Genomic DNA, 22,649 nt, shown 5'->3' with positions numbered 1-22,649 from the left:
CGCCGGGCCCACCGCTGGCCCGGCGGCGTCGCTTCACACTCGGACCGGCAGCCGGCGCCGGTCCGGCCGCCGCCGCGCCCGCACCGGCGCTGGCCTCGGCTGGTGGCGCTGGAGACGCACAGGCGGGCTGTTCAGCGCCGGCATTTCTCTGAGCCCGAGTCATGTCAGCTGACTCCAGCGCAGAAGCTGCTGCAGACGATGAACCGCCGGGAGAATCGAACCTCCTTTTCCTCCCTGCATTCGTTTGCTTCTCTGCCGTTAGCCCATCATTGGTGCGCTTGGTTTCTACTGAGACGTTTTCATTTTTTACCGATGTGTGCTTGTGATCTAAAAAAGCATTTTGCTTGCCATGCTTTAAATAGGCCGCTTTAGCTGTCAGTGGCTTCACCTCTGCAGTATTCGCCTCGACGTTCTTTTTCTTCTTTATCGGCGGCTCCTCTTTATCTGTGGTGCCCCGTGCTCGTTTCAATCTGCCGTTACCGTCGCCATCCTTCTCACTCAGCGGAAGCGTCGAGGGCCTCCTTGGATGCTTGGATTCTTTCGTCTTGACAGAAGGATGATTCTTTAGCGCATTGTTATATCGTGCAGTCTGTTTGGCTTTAGCCAACGACTTGCTGGCTAGTTTGACGTTAGCTTCTGGTCTCCTCTTGGTTTTAGCTGGTAATTTGACAGCACAGCTATTTTTAGAGTTCTCCGTCCGCTTCTTTGTCGTTTTCAGCTTCCCACCAGAAGCGTTTTTCGGAGCTTGTTTCTCTGGCGACCTTCCAGCGAATCCCTTCTGGGATCCTCTGGGTGTCTTGGCTTTAGTCTGCGCCTTGGCTTTGGTCTGCGCCTTTCCCTTGGCCAGTGCTTTAGCCCTGGCCACCGCCTTTCTGGCGGGCGCCGGTTGCGGTCGCGCGCCGGCCCGGCGGGTGTTGGTCTGCGCCCGCCTGCTGGCCCGCTGTGCGGCCGGCAGGCCGGCGGTTCTCCTCGTAACGCCGCCGGGGGCCGGCCGAACCGGGCTTGCACCCGTCTGACGGCCCCTGCCGCCGGTCGCCGAAGCCTCACGCCGGGCCGCTGTTGAACGGATGGCCGACTGAGACCGAGCGGCGACCCCTGCCCGGCCTCGGGTAGCCACTGACAGGGCAGGGGCCCCATTCTTGCCCCGCGCGGGCGTCATGCTCCAGCTCCTTTCTGACTTGACGCCTTGGGCGGGGGTGCCGGCCCTGGCTCGGGCTGGCATGCCACTCCTGCCGCGAGGAGGCGTGCCGACCCTGCCACGGGTGAGCACGGCAGATGTGCCGCTCTTGCCCTGGGCAGGGGTGCCGCTCCTAGCTCGGCCACGCAAACCGCTCTTGCCCTCGGCAGGCCCACTGTTCTTGCTCTTGTCATGCGCATCATCCTTACCTTGGGCACGTGTACTGATCTTGCCTTGAGCGGGCGCGCCACTCTTGCCCTGAAAAGAGTTGCGGCTCTTGCTCTGGGCCGGGGTGTTCACCTTGCCTTGGACGGTTTTGCCACCCTTGCCCAGGGCCGGCGCACCGGTCCTGCCCTGGGCAGACGTGCCGCTCCTGGCCGGAGCGTCGGTGCGGGCAGCTGCGGCCCCAGCCCTGCGCAGCACCGCAGCAGCGCGACCCCTTCCGGTTCCGGTTCCTGTCGCCGACAGCGCGGGACTGCCCGTGCGCCGACTGGCCGGCCGCCGGCCGCTCCGGCTGGCCGACGCCGCGGAGGACGCCGGGCTGCCGCGGCGCGAGCGAGCCACTATCGGCGAGGGGCTGGATACTGCGCGCGCCACCGCCCGACCCACGGCGCCGGCGGCGGGCGCCCGCGCGCCCCTGGACGGCCGCGGGGAATTGGACTGGGCTCTAGTGAAAGCCGGCTTCTTTCCCGAAGAGGCCACGCTACAAGGCCGCTGTAGGCTGGAGCTCCGAGAAGAACGCTGCGACCTGAGGTTGCCTATGGCGTCTCCTGCCATAGCGGACTTGACTTCAGCTTTCAGTTGCTCTTTTGGACTCCCTGATTTGGACTCCTCCTCTGTCGTTGTTTTCTCAGCTGAACGGTTCCGTGAACTGCCACTCCCTGCGGTGTTTCCTGCCGCGCGAGGCCTGACTTTGGCTTCTGTTCGACCTTTTGGACTTCTTGGCGTCGTATCCTGTATTGTGATTTTCCTACTCGAAACATTTTCCTCCGTTGGCAACTTGCGTGTACCTGACACGCTCTCTGCCGAGATCGTGCCTTCGTGGGTTTTCTTAGCAGTTATGGCTTCGTCTGCGTCGTGCTTATCGTTATTAATGGAATGTACGGCCAGCGCCGACAGCACTTCATTATCGTTCGTCCGGTTCAAACACGGATCACTGGCATCATACGCCTCAGGTCTGGCTGTGTCTCCCTCCCGTGCCACAGCAAGTTCAGTTACCTCTGATATCGTCACAGCCGAATGATCCTCGTCCGATATCTTCTGCCCTCGCGAGGGCGACACGGCCATCGCCAGCTGAGCGGGCGCCTCCTCCATCCTCAGAGGCAGTACCTCGGCGGGCGTCTCCTTCGCTGCCAGAGGCGGTACCCTCGGCGCGCGCCTCCTCCGTCGCCAGGTGCGGCTCCCCGCGCGCCGCGACTGACGTGGGCGCCGCCCGGTCTGGCGGCGCACCAGACGCACTTCCGGCTGGACCAGCGAGGGCCACGCCGGCCGACTCGCTGTAAACCTGGCTCATCCGCTGCCCGAGCGTGTCCTTCACTGATGAGGCCGGGACGGGCTCAGCGGGCCGGGCAGGAGGCCGACGTCCCGCCGCCGGCGCGAGACGCTGACAGGCCGCGTTAGTCGCCGTGTCCTCCACATCAAATGTTGTGTCCGCGACGTCGGACACCGTGTCCGCGGTGACAGACACCACGGCTCTCAAATCACACGGCGGGCCTTTCGCAGCAGCCGTTGCGTTCTTCATGCCAGGTACAGTAAGTTGTAAAACGGACGTTACGTGCTTCACAGCGAGCAATGGATTCTCAGCACCCGGCGATCTCCCACTGTGATCAGGCACAACGTGCTCCGCGTTGGGTACGACGTTCCTCGCGTCGAACGCCGCGTTCCTGACACCGGAAGAAATGTCCTTTCCACTACATATAGTGTCATTTCCACTGGGCGTTGAGTCCTTTTCAGGGAATGCTGTGTCCCCCTCTACGAGCGACGTCTCTTCAAACCCAGACACCACACCCTCCAAATCAGACATCGTGTCCTTCGCAGCAGACGTCACATCGTTTCCACCAAGCACTGCGTTCTTTTCAGAGGGCGTCGTATCCTTCCTTGCACGCACACTGGTCTGTCCCGTGGTTGGCGTGTCCCGCGCGTCACACACTATGGCATTCACATTTCGGGTTGTCCCAGCAGCATCACACATCACAACACTCACAGCAGGAGCCCCGTCCTCCGCACCAGATGTCATTTCATTCACAGCACGGGTGGTGTCATTTGCAGCAGTCGCCGCGATCACGAGCGCGTGCACCTCAGACGTGTGGTGCGCCCTCTCACCTGATGAATGCTCAGCCCGGTGGTCTACTCTCCTATTCAGAGCTTCCGCCGGGCCCCGGTCCGGCCGCCCCGCATCACACTCTGCCGATACATTAGTGACCGCCGCGGCAGAAACGACACCCGTCCGCACAGCCTGTATCCGACCTGATCCTTCGTCAGACATTCCGCCTTCCGCTACAGCAAGCACCTCGCCCACTCGTGGGCCCTCGCCCACCGCCACGGGAGGCCGGTCCGCCGAGAGTGTGGCAGCCTCTCCCCCTGGTCGGCCAGCAGGTGCACCGGGCCGCCGTTCCGAGGGCACGGGGGGCCGCGGTCGCGTCGGCGCGTCACACCGACGCACCGTCACCTGCACAGCCCTCCGACTAGGCCGTGGTAGCGCCACCTCGCCTGCCCCGCCGCGCCCCTCCTTCCCCCGCACCGGAGACGGCGCGTCAGCGCCAGCGCCGGTCGCTGCCCCCGGCGACGGCTGGCCATGCCCCGATGCCGGTGTCAGACCGGTCGGCCGGGCGGCAGAGGCCTCCGCCGACTGATAGACATTCTCCTCTCCGAGTACGTCTGAGGCTGCCTCTGCGCCGGCGGTGGTTGCGGCGCGAGTCGTCGAACCCTCCGTGTCCCCTTTCGCTGCCCGATCCACTTCGTCCGTCAGCACGACGCATGCCTGGTAGGTTTGTACGCTCAACGCGGCAGTCGTTTTAATAGCGCTCGCTTCTTTGGTCCGCGCCGCAGGCGAGTCCGTCTCCACAGCAGGGGTTTCGTCTGCGAGCGCAGTCCGATTGTCCTTCGTCTCCACAGCCTGGGTATGTGATTTACCTGCACACTCAGGGTGGCCCTCATCTGTCTCCGAGACGACACACGCCTGCCCGCTGGGGCCGTTCGCCCCTGCAGCGAGAAACTTCCCCTGCGAAGCGGAGATCCTCTCAGCAGCAGGACGCTCCTCCCTTTCCCCTGCGGCGAGCACCACAGCTGCTGAGCACTGGGGCATCTGGTGCACGGCCGACTCCTTCGCCTCCGTGGCGACAGCCTGCTGCGCGACATGGGGCTCCTCTTCCCCCACGGACTCCAATTCCTTCACAGCCTGCGTGCCGGCCGCCGCGGCGCCTGCGGTCGCCGACGTGCGCCCCGAGCCGCCCTCCGCGGCGGGCTCCTCCGGCTCCGCGTGGTCCCGACCGGTCACATCCAGCGCGTCACAGCCGCTCGCCGCTGCCAGCTGGCGCTTCGCTGACGCCTCGACGGCGGCCCTGCTGGCCGGCGGGCGGCGCAGGGGGCGCCGCCGCGCCGGCTCCTCCTCGGTGCCGACACGGCCGGCCGGCGGCTTCGCCGTTGGCACCCCCTCGACGCGCGAGAGCCGGCGCGAGGCGGTACGGCCAGTCGACACGCCGCTGGGGCCCGGTTCGGGGGCAACGGCGGCGGCGGCAGCGGGGCCCGTCTGCTGCTGCCGCCGCTGCAGCTGGACCACGCTCAGCATTGGGAACAGCTGCTTGGAGATGCGCTTGGCCGGCAGGTTCGCCAGCATGCGCTCGATGGTCTCGGCGGTGGTGTCTGTAACGAAGCCGGCGACCTGTCAGGGCACGAACGGCGGCACGGGCGAGCTGTCAGGGCGCACACGGGCCCTGACAGCACGGGCGAGCTGGTAGGAAGGTCACAGGCGCCACCATGCAATCACGCTTGTACGCGCCTGCGTCCATGTGCAGCCGAGACCACGCCAATCCTGGATATCAACGACCTCCCGTTTGCTGGCTGGAGTGGGACGTGGCCATTAGCTTCATAACACGGAAAGAAAGCGTGACAACACGACACAATACGTACAAGAAACAGTAAACAAGCAAAACGAAGACAACGTATAATAACAGTTTCGTTCAACTTGCCTCCTGTGCCGATCACCGCACCGGGTCTCACACCACGGGACAGCACCGTATGGTTCTGACGTCAAGCTCCGCAGAAGCGCGGCTACAGACGCTGTCTGCTGTCATGCCGGAACAAATTCGCTCATAAATGTGACCCACTCCATAAATGAGATGCACTTAATAATGTGATCCACTCAATAAATGCGACGAGCACATATAAACGTGACCCACCCTAGTTTGATGCGTTTGCGGGTAACTAGATCAAACTGTATTTTTATATGAGCATCACACCTTAACGTGCAAACCGTAGAAGGTATTTCGTTCAAAACCAAATCTTATTATGCATAGGTAACCGCGCACACAACTAACCCAACGTATGTCGTTGATCAAATGGCGCCAGGCGCATAGAGGGTTGGGTTTTCCACGTACAGCGGCTGCAGCCGAGGCCGGGTCGCTCAATATGCTCAATAACTACAACGCGATGAGTGTGGTGGATTAAGTAATACCCAGTGTGTGCAGAGCCGAGTGTCACGTGTACATTGGCTGGCGTCAGTTTGATCGCGCTGCATGGCGGTGATCAGACAACCGTCCACGCCGTGCCAGCGCGCTGCCGTCTCGACTGCCACCGAGTCTGGTGTCAGGCCAACTAGTCACTGCCGTCACACAGTGCGGCGCCGATGAAGCGTGTGCGTTTGCACAGCAGATCCCCCGCTTGCAGAGCACGCGATGCCACCATGAATGAGCATCACTGTAGAAAAGTCGGTCTGGCTAGCATCGGCACCGGTGCCCAAGTTCACAAGACCACTGACAGCGGCGTCTCAGACAGTCCAGCGACTGCTTGCACGGAATAAGCGTCCGCCGCTTGCACCGAAACAGCAGGCAAACTCCTCTCTCTCTCTCTCTCTCTCTCTCTCTCTCTCTCCTCTCTCTCTCTCTCTCTCTCTCTCTCTCTCTCTCCTCTCCCTCTCCCTCTCCCTCTCCCTCTCCTCTCTCTCCTCTCTCTCTCTCTCTCCTCTCTCTCTCTCTCTCTCTCTCTCTCTCTCTCTCTCTCTCTCTCTCTCTCCCCTCTCTCTCTCCTCTCTCTCTCTCTCTCTCTCTCTCTCTCTCTCTCTCTCTCTCTCTCTCTCACGGAGAAAAACTTTATTTAATTCGAACCAGGGTATCATAAGTGAAATGTGGGCAACACGTCACGCATTCATGCTGTGTGGTGCAGCAACTAACAACTGCGTGTTTTTGCTGTTATGCCGCTAGGAGCAGAGCGCTATCAGCTTTGACTGCATCTGCGACTCCATCTACTCACTGCGCACGCCATTAGTGGTATACGACTACTTTGTCAACATGAGACTGCGAGGTCGCCAAGTGCTATCTCGGATGCGAAACGAGACAGGGGAGGAGATTTATCAAGTTTACCTCGAAGCACGGTTCATTATGGCACTTCGCAAATCAAAATTTGTAGTCCAATGTCATACGCGCGACACATCTTGGCGAAGTGAATTCTAATGCCCGAGCATGCACAACAACCAACGAAAGACGACACCAAGACGACTCAAACTCACTTCCCAATTGCTAGCTGCATACGCCCTACCGGCATATCGCACGTCCCAACGTCCCATGGTCCGCTACTGCTTACCCATCGGTCTACCAGCGCCGCCACCACTCGCCGCCACGGGCGCCACCACAGCCCTGCAGCGATGCGCAGCGGCAGGGCAGCCACTTCCCAAACAAACACCCACGCTGAGGCCCGCTGTACATACCCGGCACACACCCCGGCCAACCGACGGCCGGCCGTCTCCGACGCTGCTTCTACGCGTCAACTGATAGCGGCGCAGTCGCCACGCAGCGGACGCAGAAACAACTACGAACTAGATTGTGACCGACAGATGGCTTCGTCGCGAGCGTGACGTTTTGTGCATGCCGCTGCACGCGGCTTTGGGCGAGTGTTTTGTGATTTGGAACATGGGGATCGTGGATTTTTCTGTTTCCCAGATCGTAATAGTGCTGAAATATCTATCAAATTCCGTGCAAAGTGACAGCCGAAACAAAAGTCAGGTCCATCCCGGTGCCTAACATCGCAGTTTAACGATACGAAAGTATCAGGTACGCAAAGAAGTCAGACATCCGACCCTTTATCTTCGCTCTTGCTCCATCTCGCATCCTAGCCACAACCCACCTGTCTGGGGCGGGCTACATGCGCCAGCCACGAGTGGACCGAAAGGCCCCCTGAAGGATGACCACTGACCGGGCGCCCAGGAAAGCTAAGCCTCGCAGAGGCTTAGCCCGGCGGTTGCCCCCCCCCCCCCCCCCCCACAGGCGCATGTAGCCCTGCCCCACCTTTACCCAGTCTCCTTCATCCCACAGCCCTGAAATGATCATTACTGGTCGAAAGGGCTATAATCCAAACAACCCAATAACCACGCCAAAGCCATGGAAAGACGAAACAGTCTGTTTTTTTTTATATGAAACTACCGTTTATACAGAGTGGTTGGTGCAGCTAACAGTTAACCTACAGTTCAACAGAGCCAACCGTATTTCTCGCACCATCGAGGCTGCCGGGCATTTAAATCACCATCCGACGGTAGAGCATCATAAAAACAATGGCGGTTATCAGTTACACCACATTCTTCAAACTGCGTCTCAGCAGGAGGTGCTTTCAGGGCAATAACGAGGCTGCTGTTAACACCGGCTCAGGGCGCCACATCGCTACCGCTCTGCGATCTGGATCAAGATGAGGGGTGGCTTCAGCAGGACGCGGTGACACCGCACACGGCACGGACTTCCCTGGATTGGCGGAGGAGCATTCCCCTGCAATGTACATCAGCTTAAAGGGAATGTTCCGCATTTGTATGGTGTTTTGAACTGAAGAAGCCATCTTGAGGACTTTTTGATACAGTTCACGGTCATGCCCTTTTTAAGACTCAAAACGATCTGGTTCCTGAGTTACACGCCCGCAAAAGTGCAAAAAGGTTTACTTGGAGCCTATTTAAAAATTGCCTCGGAATTAATGACATCGTGAAAACATCATGTGATCACGGTCATACTACAGGCTGTTCCCTGCTTACGGTCAAAACAGAATGGCCGCTGGCACATTCGCAAAAGCGATGATGCGGCACGTATGATACAATGCGCGGAAGATGATTGGCTGCTGGATGCGGGTTGCGAACGTAAGCGTGAGCACCTTCGGGTTGTGCGGCACTTGTGAACGGGCCATTTTTTCTTATTTCTCGGCTATGGGTCAATGCTATAAAAATAACGTCACTGTCTGCAAAAACTATGGCACCCCAAAAACGGACACTCTCCCGAAAGTTATAAAAAAAGAAGACGCGACGGCAAATCTGTCTTTTTCCCTGCTGGCGTGTTTATCTCTTGAAAAAACTCTTGAGCCGCATTACCACGAACCACCGTTGGGACTTTGTTTTGAAGGGAGGTCCCGGTGAAATGCGGTGTTATGACCGAAAATCTGCGCGGAAATTGCGAGAAAACCTACAATTTGATAGCTCCGCGAGCTGTTCAAGTGTGATATCACACCGATTTGACAAAAGAGTGTGAATAGGGGGCTTGAAATGTGTGTGATCACTGGTGGTGTGTGCCAGTGGCTTGTATTGATTTTGATGTGATGGAAAGTGTAAGTGCGAGGTTTGTACTTCTGAGAAAGAACAATATTTTGGTATTCTTTAACACGCGTCCGAGTGGCCGGCTAGATGCCCTTCGCTCGGGTGGGGGTCAATATGCCCCCCCCCCCCGAGATCCCGGGAACTAAGAAAGCTAGAGATATCAAATTTACAGGGTGTGTTGGCCTGTACGTGAACTCACTTAGGTCAACGCTTCAGGATCGTAGGTCAGAGTCTTCGGGTCAAAAAGGTCAAACAAGGTCAAGTTCCAAGTTTTTCTCCAAAGTGCCCCCAGAACCTAGATAACCGTTGCTAAGCAAAAGGCCACATTCTCTTTTAACGTCAGTGAACTTCTTTGACCTTTTGAAGGTCAAAGTGACCACAATCATACAATATTGCTTTGAGTTTTGCATTTGACTAAGCGACAAAGATTACGCTGAGCAGTATGTTCCTAAAACAAAATGTTGACCTCGTTCATTTTAGGTCAATGACCTATTTTGACTTCTAAGAAGGCCATGGCAGATGCATAATGCGGTTCCTGCTATCAATAAACTCGAAATGAGCACCAGAATCTATCCCATACAGCAAGCCCCCGAGTAATAAAACAGGTTGGTTTTGACCCTGGTGTGACCTTCATACCTGACCTTAGGTCCATTTAATTTGCTCATTCAACTGCTGTGTTGCCTAAGAAAGCATCTCAAAGATGTATGGCTTCGTCTAACACTTCGTTTTTGGATCAGATGGAAGGATTCCCTTCAAATTGCCTTCACTGAAACCATGGTCTGACTTTGGCCTGCCATAGGTCAGCGACCTTACAAGGTACATCTACATTATTGATGCAAAGGAACGCTGGCAAACTAAGATAAACACTAGTAGTCATGTTGCAGGGGTGTACAACGGCAAGCTGGTAATTCATTATGATCTTGCCAACATTTTGAACCTATTAAGATATTACAGCATGTAATTAATCCGTTGCGTGCCATTATATCAGCAATTTATTTTGGAGGAGGGGCAGGTGCGTACAGCTCATTAATGCACATGCTCAGTATAGGCTCACATTATATGGCTTTGCAAAATTGTCTTTCCCTAAAGAATTCTGAAAATATAGAGCTGCATTACTATTGATGCTCACTGTGATGTCTTCACAAATTTTGTATGCAGGCGAGCATTGCTAGTGAGTCATCAATACCATAGTCACTGCAACTTGCGTGAGATGCTGGGTGCTGAGAAAGGTAGAAAAGTATTGCTGTTGGTGTCTTGGACAGCACTTAATAATAGTTTTCTCACGAGCTTTGCGTGCGCTGGCAGCTTCATCACTTCCTTGAACTTTGCCCATCCATAACCATAATTACAAGCACTTGTCATGTTTTCGGCCTTGAGCAAGGTCAGCATGTTTGCAGTGTCATTTCACCACATGTAAGATTTTCCTGTTATTTTTTTTTAGCAAAGCAGCGTGATGGCTGCGGCATGTTGCATGACTGTGGAAGTGGAAGATGTGTTTGAATCTTTCTCACCCACGTCTCGTGGATTCCCAGAACAGGCTGAGCAAGTGATGCCACTTACTGGCTGTCTCCTTTGCTGAGAGTGATTTGTATATTGCATCATGTGTTTTTAGTCAGTCATATCTCAGATCGGGAGTCAATAAAGGAGAGGACACCTCACCCATCTTTTCAAGATGAAATTCATTATGAAAGCAGCATGGATTGGAGTATAAAAACCCCATCATTGTTCACCATGTCATGCCACAGTACAGCACTGGGGTAGTGCTACAGCTGTTGACCCGTGCCATTACACAATGTACCACAATGGTGGACTTCTCTGTCAAGCCTATGAGAAAGCAGCTTGCAATTTAAGAATGACTAGTAACAACTGATTTAACAATGCCAAAGGACTATCAACAGCAAGAACGTCATTGCACCACGATGGTTATATCAGGGTTATCTATTAATTGCATGACAAATCTTCAGCAAAGACAAATTATTTGTAGCCCAACCTTACCATCTTTCACATAGCAGCAGCAATGCTTTGGCAATCAATTCATAGCAACGTCACAAATTTATTACGTTTCGCATGGCACCCCATTTCCAGGTACAAACAATAAAGAAAGTAACTACTGCACACATCGTATCATACTAATGTCAGGACTACAGCGCTACAGGAAACGATGGGTCGCCAATAACGTGTTGACAAAATCATCACCAACACAGCAGCAACAGCAACAGCACAGCATATCGTGCTTTGATATTAAAAATCTGCCATGAAAGCTGACGATCGCTACGTTGCGTATGCCAAACGGTCGACCAAAGCTTTTCTTACGGCCAGCACCAGGACAAAAACAAATCCACAAACAAACCACCCACTAATCCGCCACTCGACACAGCCCCGCGACAAGAATGGCCAGTTGGCGTCAGCTTTCGTGCGTTTCGAGGCATTCTTTAGGTCTGGCTGCCAGATGCTGCCAGGTATTGCCGTCATCGCAGAACCATTCCATGACGCCATCAAACAATGACATAATGGGGCGCATTTTACAAACTTTGAAATTTTGCTACTTAGCGTCGTTTTTGAATCTTGAAAGCTTACCAATAGTTACAAGTAAGTTTGTTCCATCATATCTGATGCCTACCTCAATATCTTCAAACGTGGAACATTCCTTTCAGACTGCCGTGGAGTGGCTTCGCACTCGCCCGACCTGCCGCCACTGGACTTCATTCTGTGAGGCATCCTTGGGACCAAGTAAACACGTGAACCACGTCCACGTGGACACGCCAGCGAACCTTCAAGAGCTCTGACCTGAACCTCGTGGGTTATCGGAAGAAAAACCTATGGGCCTTGACAGACTGGCCGTAACATACGGCGAGGTGGCATGGAAAAAAGCAATAGGCGCCTACAGGGTGCTATTTGGTTCAAAATGTGCACGTTATTGAGAGTAATGTGTTTACGCACCTATTGTACCAGCAGTTCAAGAGAAATGTGATGCATGTCATTGGTCCAGCTTTCCCGGTTTTGTTGTTGTTGTTGTTTGCGTTTGCATACATTGTTTGGAGGGCACGGGAGGTCCAAAGAGCAGTGAGGGCGCAAGTTAGCACTGGGGCTCGGACCCCCGAAAGCATGCGAAGTGCCTGTGTATAGAAAGTGCCTGAAAGTATATACACCCCTACCCGAACACAAGAAATACTGAGATTTTGCCATTCGTCTCTCCGACCATATCCCTATGGCCTGAACTGCTTGCGCACTGAAAACCCAAGAGAATACGGTATTCTAACTCTAGACGCTGTGCCACACCAACTGTCATTGGAAAAGTCGTAACTCCATCTTCTCTCGTCGGCGGGATGCACACTTTGCTGGTCTTGTCACAGAAACTTTTGCCATTAATATCCATCTCTGGATTGAAAATATCTTCAGACGGCACTGGCCTCACATCTCGCCCGTGCTTAGGCTAAAACTGTGCTGAAATAGCATGATGCAGTGAGGCGATTCACGGCGACAGAGTGCCCTGTACCGCACGCGAACCAGTGGGGTATCACGCGACTTTGTGCACGATGAAATGGAATGTTCCACTTTTCTGTACTTTTCACTAGATCAGACGCGTCCGATTTGGTCGATAATGCCAGTTTTCTCCGAATCCTTCTAGAACTCGTATTCTTCCTTCCGAAAAAATTACCGAAGCCTCATAATCTTTGAAAACGAGGCCAAAGCGGGACATGCTTCACCTTTGAGGCTTACTCAGAGCCGGTTCTTTTTAAAAAAAAAAGTTTAACGAACCAACAAAGCTCTGAATCCCGTTCTTTACGTCCAGGCCAATCCCTTTGTACCGATGTACCGCTGCATATCCAATGCAGCCGCGCGGCCGCCATCTTCCTCGAACCAGAATGGTCCGGTACGAGCATGTCTGGACATCGCCATCCGTGTGGCGCACTTCACTGAGGGCGGAAGTCGCTGCACCATGTCGGGCTCGGCTTCTTCCCAGAACACTTCGTTCTTCATGTTCGCTTTCATACTGAGCAAAACATGTGTTTTTCTATTAGTAAGCCAGAAATGGCCTGGAAAGTCTGGTTCCTGCCTGAGCTTGTCAGTGGACTACGTACATATCGACTTCGTTGCTCCGCACCTTTGGGTCCGATTGTAGGAGAACGCCTTTATGGTGAAGGCATAGTTTCCAGTCTTTTTCAGTGCTATTCCATTTTTTGACAGCTCAAATGGTTGACAGCGACGATGCAGGGATTTTGTCAGGCTCAATGTGACTGACGCCGCTTCGGCTGTCATTCTGGCCCCAGTTCTCCTTTTGCCAGTCTTCCCGAATGACTAGGCCTTTCTTGGGTTGTAGCCTTTCGATTGCGCACCGTTCCATAAAATCTGAATACGTGCATCCAACAATACCTTGATTGTCTGTTGGGTGCATTGTCTCTTGTAAAGGCCGAAACGGTACGCAAACTCCACGCGGGTCGCTTGGGAACAGTCAATCGTTGCATAGTTCTCAAGACTTAAATTTTATTTCCCTTCGATTGTTAACGCATCTTGGTCAAGCCATCAACCAGCAATAACGAGCGTTTCGGGGAGAAATGTACCGTTTCTCGTGCAATACATGTTAATTGTTATGTGAATAATTTGCCTGCTTGTTTTTAAACAAGGTCCGTTAATTAAAAAAGTGTACCTTTCAGGGAACACCTGGTACCTTTCAGGACAGTACAGAAAACATGGTGCTAAGCCACAACAAAACTAGCGTCCGGCCTAATCTTCTTTGTTTTTGGTCACGACGAGAGCAAATAAAAAATGTAGGCACTAAGACCGAAATTTTCACAAAACAGGGCGATCTTTCGGCGACTTTGCCACGCATAGCTGTAGCCGCGTATTCCGTGGAATTGTTGCCATCCACATGCCTACTAATACTCGTTTACTTGCCAGTGCCACATTTTAATTTACATTAAATGTACCGAGTCCCCAGCGCAGCACCTATACCTAATTTCCCACAGTCGCTGCGACACCAGTATTAATCATGTATGTCTGGGACCAAATTCGTTGCACCATGGAAATATTCGCGAAGTTCCAGTCTTTTTGATACCGCCAAAACATGCAGCAGAAGACTGCTTATTCACATTGCAACGGCACACCAGGCATTTTTACACAGTCCGCAGAGTTGACCCCAACTCTCGGCATCACGCATCACAATTTAGCTGCCTTCAGCTACTTTGGCCACCATCACCAACGCGTTACTCGCGTCATGCGACGTCATTTGGGTCGTCACGAATTATAACTCAAATTTGTCTAAAAGTTATTGGCTTCGCTTTAACCTACTCAGGGTAGGAAGGCCAACGTGCTATAGATGCTATTTTTCTCTAGCGTTTTCACCATGTATGGCGATAGCTAGCAACATGCCTGGAACAATTATCGTGACTGAGTTTAATAGTATTTAGCAGCCAACTTCATCCCATTTTGCTACATTTTTTCCAAAACACTTACCCCAAAATGGCATGATTCACCAGTGTCTGCGAAACACGGAAACACTCCACATGTCTACCTTCTATGCCTGGTCGTTCAGATTTGCGCCCAGCAGCCAGTTTCTCAAAACAGAAATTCGTAAATTTTTGGCGTAAATCGTATATTTTTTGCGTACAATTGTAAAATCCAGTTTCTCAAAGCACAAATGTACAACTTACAACTACAATCTACGACACTGAAAAAATACACGGAAAATGTACAATCTATGACACAAATATACGCAAACAATCTTGCATGAGTTTCTCAAAGCCAAGAACAAATGTACGACAGAGCTTAATTTTGGTAAGTCCTTGATGAATTTGGCAATGCAATCAACGCAAGCATTTGTGTCGTAGATCATAACACTGGCCTTAGGACTGCTACTTGTTGAGAGACATATTGCTGCAGTGGCAAGCCTAAACAACATGCAACAGCTGCTAAAGGCATAACAGAGCATGAAGCTTGAATGTGAGCGAGTAATAGTGAGCGTTCCAGTCTTTCAGGCAAGAAGCCTTGGGTAGGGCATGCCAAGACCAAAAGATAATGCCAAACTGCCTGGTCAAGAAGCTTCCTTTGCAAGAACATTAAAATACATCACAATTGAGAGAAATATTTGTGGCTGCCACAATACTTGTTATGTATACCATACATTCTATGTCCATGCAAGTTGTATTCCAGATACGTTCAAAGTGAGATATGGGCAGCAGCATCACCTGTAGTGCCTGCGCTGGTTGGAAACATTATGATGTTTCCTTGCTTGCTAAAACTTGCTACAGCAAATTTTAGAAAAACAGAAGTTAATTGGGGAAGCTGCCTCGCTGTAGCCAGTTTCTCAAAGCGAAAGTTCAATCTTACGCCAAGTATTAATGTGTGCTTTTGATTTTACAAACTACACATTAAGCCAGTTTCTCAAAGCCTTCACGTGACCTTTGTCGTAGTTTGCACATTTGGCAGTGGCGTAGATTTGTGCGTCCCGTTGCCAGGACAACGGCCACCAAACTTGACACAATTTTGGCAGCCATGAACAGACGTCTTATGTTTTGAGTATGTGTTACATTCACCCGAACTGCCATCGATTAAAACAAAATAATATGTAAGTTTTCAGTTGCCTGGTTCGACATCAAACCAGCCACGTAAGCTTACCATTTTGGGGAGACTACCTCCACCTACAACTATGACGCTTTGGTTGAAAAGCAACGCATATCAGGATATGAAAGCAAAGAGACAGGCGCCGGTGGTGCAGTGGTTAACGCGTCTGGGCGCGGGGTTCGAGTACCCGCGGTGCTCGCGTCTCCGCCGAGATGAGCGGCAGTTGACACCATCTAGCCGAACCAGCTGAGTGTGTCCTAAATCCCCAATGACGACCATGAACAAAGGAAGAGTACGGTTGGCAGTGTTCAAGGATAGAGAGAGAGAAAGTGGAGACAGCTCCCCGTCCGCAAAGAATTTGTGCGAGACCACTGCCCGTCGACTCGCCTACGGTGGTGCGCAGCCACTTTTCAGCACCACCATTTAGTTGCGTCGGCCGCTGCGCGTGTTTTTGCCATCGACGCGCTGTTTGTAAATCTCCGTGCTACGCAATAAACAGCGACACGTTTTGTCGATGTGTGTGGCATTGTGGAAATACGTGCCGGACTAGGGCTGGTTTTGGTGGCAATGTTGTCCATAATTGATAAATTCCGTGAAGGAAGCTTTCTTCCACTCATCAGTTCCTTCAGTGTTCAGGTTCATCCTAAAATGTTCCACTCATGGAGGCTTTTTTTGCATAGCGATTGTGGACGGGATCATGTAAATAGTAAGTACATAATGTCTGTGCTTACTAAGCATATCCTGGGCACTGAAGGTGGGGCTGTGCAGACCTTAGCTTTCAGAGCTTAAGAAAACATGTGAAGTAAACACGAGCTATCATTGAGCACTGAAAAACGACCATTCATGGATCCAGTCATGAGCAGCCTGCTGTACTCGTCATTCGGAACAGGCTCTCTACATGACAGATCATTGAGAGTATATTTATATGCTTTTATGCAGGCTAGCGGTCAGGGTGTACTTTCCTACCTACCGTTAGACAAAATCATTGTACACCATTCGTCGTGTTTAAGGCAGGACATACCGTAAATAATCACAAAACAGGTAGATTCATGCTCTTACCTTCAAATTTTTATAATTACGATGGCGAGCTCCCGGGCGCCGCACGCATACAGCACCCGCGACACCGGCGCCATTACTGCGCGCGGCCACAACATTACTGCTCATCAGGCAGCATCAAGAACCATAAAAATATACCGGGCCAAGGCAACAAGAATAGGTAATGGCATAGCGATCCCAGGCTGGCACAGTGGTACTAAGACCTTGCATTTTTAATATATACCCTAACCACCACGTGGCCTCATTCGGTGCTCCAGGCTCGGTAAAGCCATTACCATTACCGGCTTCGTCGGTAAAGCCTTCGTCCACGAACTACACGCGAAACCATTACGGTGGTTCAGCCGAGCGAAACCCGGCCATCAGCCAGCCTACGCCGGCGGGCGGTACCGGCACTCAGTGCGTCAGCAGCATCCACGTAATCCGACACAGCGCCAACTGATGGTGGGGAGCGCCGAGCTGCTTGGCGGCAGTGAAGCCCCAACAGACACTGGGGGCGCTGTTTCACGCCGCTGACCACCTTCGTCGGGTCGATACTTTGCCGACGTGGCGACCGGTGCGGGTAACACGCGCGGGCGAGTGCCCGACGAAACAGGAACGGGCCTCGGGAGCTTGGCGCTCCCGGATCCCGCTGCTCAACACGCTTCCCGTAGCACGGTAATCACGTCCATGTGGACCACATGGACCGCTGTCATTCCTGCACATGCAGTCACAGAAGGCCTTCTTGTAGGGTCACGCGATGGTGACGAATCAGTGTACATACGCACACGATGGCAAGAGAGATGTTTTGTTGTCAGTCGCGGTGATCATAACCGACCGTAGAATAATTCCGACATTTGGGTGCTCGGATAGCAGGGACGGCGGCGAGAAACATGCATTTTCCATGACTTCCAAGGCCACGCCTTCGTGGCTGAATGCTCCGCCCCTTCCATCGGATGGAAGGCCCATGTATTGTTTTAGCAGAGCTTCGGTAGGATAAGCGGCGTCCAAGAACCGCCGATGGTGCCGGGTTCAGCGAACGGGTCCCGTATCACAGTGAATGAAACACGCAGCCGGCTCGAAGCGCCGCGCCACATGGTCGGGTTTCAGTCCACTCTCGGATGTATTCCTTACAGACGAGGAGCGCGAGCCTTTACCACGAAGCAGCGCCTCATTGCTTTGCGTGGCACGCTAAAAACGTCCAGTCCCCTTAGGGAGACAAACTGGGGCGAAATGATGACCCCGCTCTGGCCGCGTCCTGGCCGGGTCGATGCCGCCGCAACACACACCACCTACGAACAGCAAGTCACAGCGGGACAGTGCCGTAGCTGGGATTTCGCCTCGGAGATAAAGGATTTTGAAGGCCCGCGATCTTGATGATGGTGATTGCGCTGAAGGGCGCAATAACGACAGAGGACATTTTGCTGCGCCTGATAGCCTGGGGATTCAACTAAATGGCTCGAGATACCTCCTGCCTTTGTATATTTCAGAAGCCCTACAGACGTCTTCAACTGCCGACAGCGCTGGGGTTAAGCCATCTCCCAGGGGGGGATTACGCCACGGCGGCGGATCATAAGACACCCATAGCTTTCTAATTTCATGCTTCGTCTGTGTAACTTCTTGACAGGAGACGCCACTAAAACTTGATGTCCGTGACCCAGTTTCTAATCAGAAGTGGAGCCCTAGTCTTAATCTGAATTCCACTCCGGCCAATAATTCAAAACCAAATATATTAAGCTGAGTCCATGGATTAGCTCAATTGAGCGAGGCTTGTGCCGCTGTCGGTCGAGCAGCACCACGGGCACGCGGGGGGTTGCGTAACTGGAGTCTCATTTCAGGTGCCGTATCAATAGCCACCACACACGATAGGAACGCCAGGCTGGGAAAGGATGGTAATACTTATATTACTACAAGACAGTAATTATGTGACGGAACTGCGACACTCGTTTTTGGACACGTTTCTTGAACAAGATGAAAAGGTCAGTCGGTCGTATCCATACGCACGGTGGCATGCTGAGTTAAGTGGTCAGTCAGCGCGCGGCGAATGTTTTCCAGCTTGGGGCTTACTTGCCTTCATGTTCCGCGGAGCCACAAAACGTTAGTGATAATGCTCAGAAGATTGCTATTTCGCCCTGCGACCAACGCCCAGAGTTTATAGCGCGTTTCGCGATCAAGATGACAACTGCTCCACCACAGGAGCCTCTAAGCCCGCCTCAGTAAAACGGTACAGAACCAACCAACTTACAGACGGCAGATCTCCCCCCCCCCCCCCCACCTCACACACACGGTAACAAGTAACGTTGTTAGTTAGTTATTGGGCTTCAAGGGCGCGCCAACCGCAATGGTTATTTGCACGCATGCCCAAATTTTAAAATACTTTGTCAGAGGTTCGAATGGCAAATGCCAGTAACCCCGGCAGAACAACGCGCGACGCCGGGCGACAGTCAGCCGGGATGGTGGCCCGTGAACCCCTCCGGACCAGCGCCGCCCAGCACGTACCTTTGTTGGGCTTGGGCTTCGCCGGCCGCTCCAGCCGTGGCGTTTGCAGCGCGGACAGCGAACGCTCGACGCCGCGGCGAATCTGCAAGCGGCGGCGGCGCCGCGCGCCGCGGCCGCGCCACTGTCGCCGCTGCGGCGGGCTCCAGCTGTCCCAGTCGGCGTCGCCGGCGCACTCCAGCAGGTGGCGGTGCAGTTCGGACGGCGAGGCGCACCGGCATCGGCAGCGTGCGCAGGTCGCCGGCGGTGGCGGCGGTTCGCGCTCGGCCGGCGCCGCGCGGGCGAATTGGCGCGCCACGTCGGCCGCCAGCGCGTGCGGCGCCTCCTGTAGGCTGGTGTGGCCGCACTGCACGTGCGGGTGCTGCAGCGCTTTGTGTGCTTCCAGCTCGTTCAGACCGGAAAACACCGCGGCGCAGGCGTGACACAGAAAGCAGGCCAGCCGCTCCCACTCACCGCTGAGCGGCGCAGCGGCGGCCGTCGCCGGTGGCGCCGTCTGCCACTCCGTCAGCGCCCGGTAGCAGGCGGCGGCCGGCGGCGGCTCCGGCGCCGGCGGCGAAGGCGGCGTGGGCGGCGCCGGCGCCTGCGCGGCGGCAGGCCGAAGGGCCAGCGCGCCCAGCAGGCCGGCTGCGGGCGGCGGTGGCGCGGTGCGCGCTGACCGCTGGCCGGCCCGTAGCCAAAGCAGCGACGCCACGTCCAGACCGGGCCCGACCAGCGGCGGCGCCTGGCGCTGGCGCAGCGGCGCCGGCGGCGGCGGCAGCGGCGGCGGCGGCGGCGGCGGCGGCGGCGGCGGCGGCGGCGGCGGCGGCGGCGGCGGCGGCGGCGGCGGCGGCGGCGGCAGGTCGGACGGAAGCAGCTCCGCCACCGGCGTCCGCCTGGAGGGCAGCGTCGCGGCCCGGCCGTCCACGAACGAGGCCAGGTTTTCGGCCACGTTGCGCGCGACACCGGCGAGGAAGCGCGCCTGGTCGGCGGCACGCTGCTCCAAGAGCGCCTCCTCGTCCTGCGCCGGGCAGCGCAGCACCGCCGCCCGACCCTTGCTGGGGATTGGCCGGCTCGGATGCGCCATCCGCTGGTGGCAGCACATGCTGCGGTATGTGGAGAAGCTCTTCTGGCATACGGCACACGGGTAGTTGTAGCGCTCGCTGGCCGGCTTGGCCTCCACCAGCTGGTCCAGCGCCTCCAGATCGGCCGACTCGAGGCTGATGGCGCCGTTGCTCGTCTCCGACATCTCCTTGCACGCCTCCTGGATCTTGCGCAGCTGCTGCAGGTTGCCGATGCCGACGCTCACCTTGACACCGCCAATGTTGATTTTGGCGATCGTCTGCTGAGCGCCGGCCTCGGCCGGGCGCGCCTCTCCGCGCGCGTGGATCTTCTCATGCCGCTTCTTGACGGACTCGCACGGGAACACCTGGTCGCAGAAGCCGCAGGCGAACGTCTGGCTCTGGTGCACCTCGCCGTGCCTCTCCAGCTCGCGCTTGGTGGCGAAGCCCTGCTCGCACTGGGCGCAGTCAAACCGCTTGCCGGCGGGCGGCTCGCGTGGCCTTGCGGCGTGCGCGGCACGCCAGTGCCGCTCGGCCTCGGCCAGCGAGTCATACAGCGTTCGGCAGGCGTAGCAGCAGTATAAAAACGGCAGGCGTGACCGGTCACGCCGCTCGCCCTCCTCGCGGAAGCCGGCCGTGTCCTGCAGCGCCGTCAGCTCGGCGCTGGCCATGTCGCTCTCGTGCACGTACTTGTGGTTGATGTGCGCGCGAAAATAGTGGCGCTTGATGCTGTGCAGCCGCTGGTACACCGTCTGGCAGATGTCGCACACGAAGCGCGGCCGGCCGTCGTCGCCGAGCCGCGTGTGGCGCGTCTCGTCCGCTTCGAAGCTATAGAAGGAGGCGTTCTTCCTGGGCCGGGCCGGCGGCGGCGCCGACGAGGGCCGGTCATCCGGCGGAGGCGCGTCGCTCGACTGCACAGAGTACTCGTCGTCCTTGTTCCTGGTGATGCGCAGTGTGGGGATCCTAGGCAGCGGCTGGGCCGGGTCTGGCGCGGGCGCAGCTCGCTCTGCCGACGCTGATTCCCGGCGCCGGCGGTGCTTGCTCCTTCGCCTCGGCGCGCCAGGGCTGGGTGGACACGAGGAGGAGTCGGAGGATGTCTTCATGCGGTCCGCCTTCCCGGACCGATGCTTGCTGTCTTGCTTCGAGTGCATGCTTGGCGTCACCTCCGCCGTGTAAACCGCGGACCGACCCGCAGCGTCCGCCTCGTCCAGATTGCACGCGCTGCCCGGAGTTCTCGGCCCGTCGCCGACCGGCGGCTCGGGCTTCACGGGCGCCTCCGCCTGCCGGTCCGGATGCTGCAGTACATGCTCCACCGCAGTCCGTCCGGGCTTCACGTCCCCTGTCCTCTCCGCTTCCAGTCCGCCCGCCACCAGACCACCGGCGTCCGACTCCGGCAGGCTCCGTCCAGCGCTCATGACTGCCGCTGCCACCGCCGTCGCCCTCGCCGCCGCGCCCGGCCGGTCAGCCGGCACGGCGGGGCTTAGCGGACGGAGCGGAGGCGGCCGCGGCGCCGGCGGCCGACCGGCGACCCTCGCGGCCGCCGCGTCCTGGCGTATCCATGGTCCGGTTGGCGATGGACGGAGCGCCCTCAGCTCCGGCGGCGGGCGGCGAGCGGGCCGCACCGGCACCGGCGCCAACGCCCGAGCCGGTGCAGCTGGAGCCGGAGCCAGAGCCGGAGCCGTAGCCGTAGCCGGAGCCGGAGCCGGAGCCGGAGCCGGAGCCGGAGCCGGAGCCGGAGCTGCGCAGGATACCACAGTCACCTGCAGCTCGGGCGGCAGCTGGAAGCCCATCACGTGCGTGACGCGGCCGTCGCGCGTGCACGTGTGCGGCCGGGCCGTCTCGGCCTCGCACGAGGCCAGCTCCTGCGCCTCCAGCTCGGCCATCTCGCGCATCTCGGCCTCGGGAGCCCGGCTGTTGCGAGCGGCGCCCGCGCCGGTGCCAGACGGCGCCAGCCGCGGTCGGAGAGGCCGACTGTACTGCAGCGGCAGCGGCGCCGGCACCGGACGAGACTGGCCTCGAAGCGGCAGCGGCGCCGGCACCGGACGAGACTGCCCGCGCAGCGGCCGCACGCCAAACATCTGCGGCGCACAGTGCGACACGCTCAGCTGGTGCCGCCGATGGCGAGGCAGCTGGCATCACATATGGTGGTTTACGACCTATACGATCAATGGCGTGAAAACAGAAGAACAAGAAATCACAAATAAAAAGTCGAAGCCCGGCACCTTAGTACTGTTAAAACGACTAATCGTGCAACAAAATACCTCGTGACCAACATGACCATAAAAACGTGACGCTGGGTGAGGCTGGTTGGTTTCTCACCGGGTTCAACCCCAGCCCAGGTCCCTGGCTGGGAGCACGCACCGCCAGCGGAAACCTGGCGGCGGCCGCCGCCGCTGCCAGCGCCGGCGAGCCGGTGAAGCCGAGCGCGCCGGCCGCACTCGGATGAAAGCCCAGGGCTTGTCTCCAGACACCGGCGGCCGCCGAGCCCGGTGGCAGCGGCAGCTGGCCGGCCACGGCCGGCAGGAGCCAGCCGAGCGACGCCGGGCCGGCGAACGGCAGGTACGGCGGC

The 22,649-nt window shown here is 56.2% G+C and overlaps 1 protein-coding gene across 1 annotated transcript in view; it reads right to left on the bottom strand.

The window, feature by feature from the left end:
* Positions 1–1,775: 1,775 nt before the first annotated feature.
* Positions 1,776–22,649, bottom strand: part of LOC119105428 (uncharacterized) — a 44,370-nt gene continuing 23,496 nt past the window's right edge. Inside the window, exons 3-8 of the mRNA XM_037228892.1 lie at positions 22,442–22,473; positions 21,902–22,158; positions 19,906–21,043; positions 19,348–19,581; positions 19,047–19,128; positions 1,776–5,038 (exon numbers count right to left, since the gene is read on the bottom strand). Of these exons, the coding sequence (XP_037084787.1) occupies positions 2,388–5,038; positions 19,047–19,128; positions 19,348–19,581; positions 19,906–21,043; positions 21,902–22,158; positions 22,442–22,473 (4,394 nt within the window). The 3' untranslated portion in view covers positions 1,776–2,387. The remainder of the gene's footprint in view (positions 5,039–19,046; positions 19,129–19,347; positions 19,582–19,905; positions 21,044–21,901; positions 22,159–22,441; positions 22,474–22,649) is intronic.

This window comes from Pollicipes pollicipes, unplaced genomic scaffold (assembly GCF_011947565.3).
Source record: "Pollicipes pollicipes isolate AB1234 unplaced genomic scaffold, Ppol_2.1 Scaffold_6138;HRSCAF=7277_pilon_pilon_pilon, whole genome shotgun sequence".
In the NCBI taxonomy this organism is placed as follows: Eukaryota; Metazoa; Arthropoda; class Thecostraca; order Pollicipedomorpha; family Pollicipedidae; genus Pollicipes; species Pollicipes pollicipes.
Note: the sequence above shows the minus strand (reverse complement) of the source record. Positions and strands in the feature narration are given on the sequence as shown.